Source organism: Spinacia oleracea, chromosome 5 (genome assembly GCF_020520425.1).
Source record: "Spinacia oleracea cultivar Varoflay chromosome 5, BTI_SOV_V1, whole genome shotgun sequence".
Lineage (NCBI taxonomy): Eukaryota > Viridiplantae > Streptophyta > Magnoliopsida > Caryophyllales > Amaranthaceae > Spinacia > Spinacia oleracea.
In genome coordinates, this window is record NC_079491.1 from 53,664,345 (window position 1) to 53,670,618 (window position 6,274).

At 35.7% G+C, this 6,274-nt stretch overlaps 1 protein-coding gene across 1 annotated transcript; it reads right to left on the reverse strand.

Annotated features, from left to right (window-relative positions):
• Positions 1-3,096: 3,096 nt before the first annotated feature.
• Positions 3,097-6,274, reverse strand: LOC110789056 (protein POLLENLESS 3). The gene is made up of 5 exons (XM_021993703.2): positions 5,887-6,274; positions 5,125-5,337; positions 4,424-4,572; positions 4,265-4,333; positions 3,097-4,171 (listed from the first exon to the last, which is right to left on the reverse strand). Exons 1-5 carry the CDS (start codon positions 6,061-6,063, stop codon positions 3,271-3,273), a joined length of 1,509 nt encoding a protein of 502 aa, XP_021849395.2. The 5' UTR covers positions 6,064-6,274; the 3' UTR covers positions 3,097-3,270.

The following is a 6,274-nucleotide window of genomic DNA, read 5'->3' on the forward strand; positions in this document are numbered from 1 at the left end:
TGTTTAAGGTAGATCTAAAACAACGATTATGGTCTTAGAAGCTATTGCTTCAAGAGATTTATGGATTTGACATGCTTTCTTCGGGACACCAGGGTCGTGTAACGAAATAAATGTACTTCAACGATCACAGGTTTTCGATGATGTTATTAACAATCGATCTCCACAAGTTCAGTTCACCATGAATGGAATTACTTATAAGAAGGGGTACTATCTCACATATGAGATTTATCCAAAATGGTCCACGTTTGTTGATGGCATTACCACCCCACAAACAATGCCTGTTGAGCATAAACAACACTCTATGCTGCATTTAATCCTTGTTTTCTCTAGCAAAGGTTGTTCACTGAACGTCAAGAGAGTGGTTGAAAAGATGATGAGTGTGCCTTTTCTGTGCTACAAGCTCGATTTGCAATAATTAGAAACCTGCTTCGGCATGGAACGTTAATATGCTATGGAAAATCATGATGGCATGTATCATCATGCCTAGCATGATCGTTGAAGACGAGCGTGATACTTATTTGACTTACAAAGAATCCACGTGAGTTTGCCCAAGAACAACCTGAAAATATGTCAGGATCATCAACCAGAAACGCTACGACATTCACATTTACACCCGGGCATTATGATGCATAAATTTTCAGATTGATGGATACCGTTTGTGATAGAACAAATCATTTCTCACTGAAAAACGACTTGGTTGAACATTTATGGGGGAGGTCCAGGAGATCGACCGCGGAATAGATTTTTAATGTACTATATAGTTTAGTCACTTACTTTATGTTTTTCATTATTTTAGTAATTAATGTACTACCGTGCTATTTAAATGTGCGCGTCTTTGTAATGATCAGTTATTTAATGCAAATTTCGTTTATAGTATAATTTATTTAAAAGTTAAATATCGATTTATTTTTATCTATAGACAATAAATAGTAATGGAAGAACAGATTATTTCTTAAACACTTTGAAATTATCATTATTCCTAAATTAAATGTTTTGATAAGAAAGAGAATACGTGGTGGGGCATGTAAAGTAGGAGAAAGGAAGTGAGAGATATCTCTTTAATATGTGGAAAAATATAGAAAAAGGAAGAGGAATAAGATAGTGAGAAATGATGTGGAATAAAGAGAATATGATGTGTGAAAAGGAAAAAAGGAGAGAGACTAGAAGAGAGGATACAAGCATCATCTCCAATAATCTTTCTCTTATGTGGAAAAGTTAAAATTTCTCACTCACACCAGACTTGGCATCTCTTTTGTTGTATAGTCACTGAGTTAGTTCATACATTCTCCTAAGCTACAATATGTTGAATCTCTCACTCACACTCTTAGATACATCAACAACACTACAGGGCAATGCATTTAATAAGGGCCACATAGCAGCTCACTCTCTAGGCTTTCTCTGGCTCCGATTGGGTTGCTTGCCCAACAACAAGGAGATCAACCACTGGTTATGTTCTATTGTTAGGGAATTCTCTCATCAGCTAGAAATCTAAGAAGCAATCCCTTGTCTCTAAAATCTCTTCTGGAGCAGAGTATAGGGCTATGTCTCAAGCTTCTGGTAAGGTCACATGGGTTGTTAGATTGCTAGAAGAACTAGGTGTACATAATCTTAAACCTGTTGAGCTTTATTGTGACAACCAAACAGTTATTCACATTGCTACAAGTCGTGTATTCCATTAAAGAACTAAGCATGTTGAAGTGGATTGTCACTTTACTCGAGACAAAATTCTAAAAGGACTTCTGTAACTAAGTTATTTACCTACTCAAAACCAATTGACTGATATTTTTACCAAGATTCTTCCTAGTACTCAACATAAGAATTAATCTATCAAACTTGGAATGGTCAATGTTTTCCCATGCCTAATTTGAGGGGGTGTTGGGATAACAACAACAACAACAACAATAACAACATCATCAATGATGCATCTATGCAGTGTTTTGCTCAGCTTCTAGAAGGCAAGAAGCTCAAGTAACTTCCCTGGAAATCAGGAAGGTTGTTTTTTATTTTGACAGCAATCAGGAAGGTCGTTAGAGCATTTGTTAATCACCTTTGTTGTAATGATTAGTTGTATTATATGAGGTGTGATGAGGTGTACAAACGAGCTAAAATGATTGGTTAGACACCTCATCAGTTCATTAGTTCAGCAATAATACAAATGATCTTCTCTCTCTCTATCTCTCACAATGCTAATTGCATTTTCATCCAAACTTGGATAATTCTGACAATAACCTGCGTTCTTGTGATTTACTTCACTTTTACTCTTCTAATTATTTCTCTTATGTAGAAAAGTATTGGTGGGTTATGAACCTTTGTATGATTAATTTTCCCCTCAATTTGATTATAATAACAAAAAATGACAAAGGGTGGACTTATAGTTCGTGTGTGTTGTTGACATTAATATTTTATCTACATTTGATCATTAATAGTTGTTCGTTACTGGGTGAACGCTTGGTGATTTGTTAAGAGATAATATGTTTAACATGATTATTTGGTGAATTATTTGTGGTGTATTATAATACTATTGTTTGGTTGTCTTTGAGGTGATTTTATTGTTAATTGATATACTATTCTGGCCTATCATTAATTGATTGTCCGCGAGATTTAGTTTGACTTACGGTATATCTTTAGTGAGTCCCGTCACACCATATACCTTCTCGTAAAACAAATTCATTTGAATTTGATATCCTTGTGCACTTTACGTTGTTTGGGTCTTTAAAGGGCTTCATTAATGGTGTTCTTGATGTTAACATGTCAATTTTTATTTAAGCCAACTATCGAATAATGCCAAAAGATATCAAACTTGAATGATTTTGTTTTAGAAAGTTGTAAATTATGTAAGTACGATTTGTTTATGAAATGGATGTAATTGAAAGTTGCCTATATAAGAGGGCTGCAAGTGAAAATTTGTCCATGATATGCTACTTTTCAACCTATTATCATTTATCAGCAAATGTTTACTTAATACTACTAGTAGTAGTTTGGAGGGAATGGTTTGTTCACTGTGAAAGTGTGAGACAGTATTTTCCTTACAGTGATGCCTATAATTAAAGCAAATGACAGAAAATTTAAAGCATTGATCATAATTTGAGCAAATAATGTTGACAATATTTGTTTTTTACTTGTATTTGCTGATACAGCCTAGTCCCTATACTCATTTACTGTCATAAGATGAAATTTTACGTACAGCAGTTACATGAAATCAAAGAATGATAATATGTCAAATTTATGAACACTAAACTAGCAAAAAATTGCATGCACAAAAACTCTGTATTATTCTGGAGTCAAATCACGGAACACCTGAAGTCTGTTACTCTTGAGTGGTTCCTGCTGCTTCTGTTGGTTAAAAAATAATGGTCGGCATGCTGGCGATTGCTTTTCTGCATCTTGATTAAAACTCAGTGATTGTAATTTTATGCTGAATTCTTTTTCACAAGACTTGACTCCTGGTAATGGAGGCATCATCTCCTCTTCTTCTTCTTCCTCAGCAATATCAGCCCAGCTCTTCTGAGATTTAAAGCTCGTGAAATCCCAATTATTAGAGGTTTCTTTTCTGTCAACAGCATCAAGAGCTTTCTTGTCCGGAACATTTCTATCTGGAGTAGAATCGACTGGCATATTAATCATTTTAATACTCCCACCATCCTGGTTTGTCTGCAAATATTTACTTTTCAAATTTGTGGAATCTGCAGGATTTTCGAATTGGAGCCTGCGAGGCAAGCAGCTTACTGGTTCATCCCTGTATGTTCCTTTTTTCCAATTCCCATTGTCTACACAAAAACTTCTCTTGGGCTGTGTGAATGGACTCTTGAGGATTCCTCGACCTTCAACTGATGGTGTGTACGTTTTCTTATCATCAAGATCAAATTGGTTATCTGAAACACTTGTATTGCTGTTTCGAAGTGGCTTTTTCTGCAAGAGTTTGACATTTCCACAACGGTTTTCCTTTTCAGCTTCAAACGAAGATGATTTATCTTGTTGAGTTTCCAATTCAGTGAAGAGTTCAAATGCCCTCTCAAAGGACTTGGCATAGGACTCATCCATCTCCCCTTGAGAATCTGAAGCACGGATGACTTGAAGTAGAAACTTGGCCTCAGTTAACCTGTTCATGCACATCAAGCAGATTGCAAGATTGCACTGCTTGTTCTTGTCAGCCTCAAGTGATAGAGCTTTCCTAAACACAGTTAATAATAATAAGACTAGTTACATAATTACATCCAAAATAAGCAAAAGGGCACATATGCAATACTTTTGCACAAGTGCATACCTATAATATTCCTCAGCAGTTTTATAATCATTTTGTTGCAAGTATGCCCATGCCAAGTTCCCTAAAAGCCTGCATAAATACTTTTTAGGATACATATTGAATTGAGATAGATAACAGCACCTATGTGGGTTGAGAAAACAGTGTTAATGAATCCCCCACCTTGCATATTCTTGCTCAACTGTTATGTGAATCTTCTTGCCCTGTGACTTTGCCACTTTCACTCTCCTTCCCCCAAAAGTATTGCCTTCTTCAAGTCTCTTTAGCTTAAGCTCAATAACCTCAATCTGCTCTTCCAGCCTTCCAGACCGCTAAAGAACCAGGATTAATTAAGGCAAAAAAAGGAAGCATCAGCTGAATTGTCTAAAAGAATATCATTTGTCAGTGACAAACAACAAGTAATTCCTTTGCTTAACATTGCAATATCAAACAAAACCATTACAATGCTGTTAAGCTAAACCTGTTCCCAAATCAGTTTCCCTACATCTTCGAACTGACATGCCATAGAGGTTGTAGTGTTGCACTTAACTATGATTGTTTTCAAGTATGTTCTTTCGTCTGTCAACACAATTCATAAAAAGAACAAGCATCCACTCATCTTAAGACACTTTTTTTTAGGAAATCTCAGGGAAAAGTTAGCAGTCCACCTTTACCTTTCATCAGTTAAAACAAAACAAGCAGGCACTCCAAGATTCTAAGCAAAGTTGTAGACTTCAATTTAATGGGTTATAAATAACATAGGTATTACTTCAATAATGACAACAGTCAAGACCAATACAGACTATGCAATAAGATTAGACATGGAAACTCGAAAAGGAAGGGCGTAAACACGGACATGAATCAATGGAGAGCAAGGTTTTTACCTTATAAAGTTCCAGTAGCACATTATCAAGAGATTCTTGAGAATCAAATGAACAGAGATGGCGAAAAGATTTAATAGCCTCGATGGCCTCATTCGACCGATCCAATTGTTTCATCACAACTGCCATGTCCTTCAAAGCACTATCAACACGATCACCAGCATTTATAGCATTCCAGAACAAGGCCACTGCTTTGCTTGGATCCTTTTCTATCAACTGTGCACAAATCAAACACCAGCAATTTAACAAAACTGCAAATGCTTTTATCAATTTTGCAGACATGAAAATAAAATGAGAATTCAATAGCACAAACTCAGTATTGATCACACAAATTAAAATATTTGAGTATTACCCACAATTTAAAGAAACTAAAATAACCTAAGAAAATGAATTTTTTGGAGGAAAAACAAAGAAAAATCAAATTCAATAGCACAAACTCAGTAAAATGACAATAGCAATGCAAAATTAACGACACCCATAAGCAGATTTTTAGCAAGGACGGAAACCGGGAACGATATGAAACAGGGAGGCCGCAATTCTCAAAAATTAAAAAATTAAAAAAATCCAGAAAATGATAATTACAACGGGAAACCAAGAATTATGATTAAAAGTAGTATACCCCTCGATTTCTCTTATTAGGTAACCAACAGTATTTCTTAATTTTAACGCACCGAAAGTACTTCTGTGGGATTCTCAATACTTGTAATCAAGAAACCACTAAAAAACAGAGAAACAAGACAATTAAAACGAGAAACCAGAAATTACCTGAACATGTTTGGCCTTGACGTACGGAGAATGACCAGAAGGGACTTTGTGAATGACATGGAAATGATGGGGATGTCTGTTCTTGATGGGCTGCTCTGACATCCATGTTTTTGGTGGTCTTGAATTACGTTTTGGAGGTGGTGTATAAAATCCCTGTAATTTGTCGTCTTTGATCATTTTTGTTGTTGAAAAGTGTCGAATTTGTGAGTGGTTGATTGTTGTTTTGTTGCAGATTAGGGTAAGAAACTGGGTAGTTTCTCTGATTGAGAGGAGAGAGAAAGAGAGAGAGTTGATAAAGGACGACTAGAGCCTGAGAAGCAACAAGAGGAAATTTGGTGTGTGAGAAAATCTTGACTAGCCGTTATTATTTGAATTTTCACAGTGCAAC

Coding starts and splice junctions, on each gene's coding strand:
- LOC110789056 (XM_021993703.2), bottom strand. CDS start 6,063: ATGATCAAAGACGACAAATTACAGGGATTTTATACACCACCTCCAAAA. Junction 5,338..5,886: donor TCAAGGCCAAACATGTTCAG/GTAATTTCTGGT, acceptor ATTTGTGCACAG/TTGATAGAAAAGGATCCAAG. Junction 4,573..5,124: donor TGCTACTGGAACTTTATAAG/GTAAAAACCTTG, acceptor CTGGTTCTTTAG/CGGTCTGGAAGGCTGGAAGA.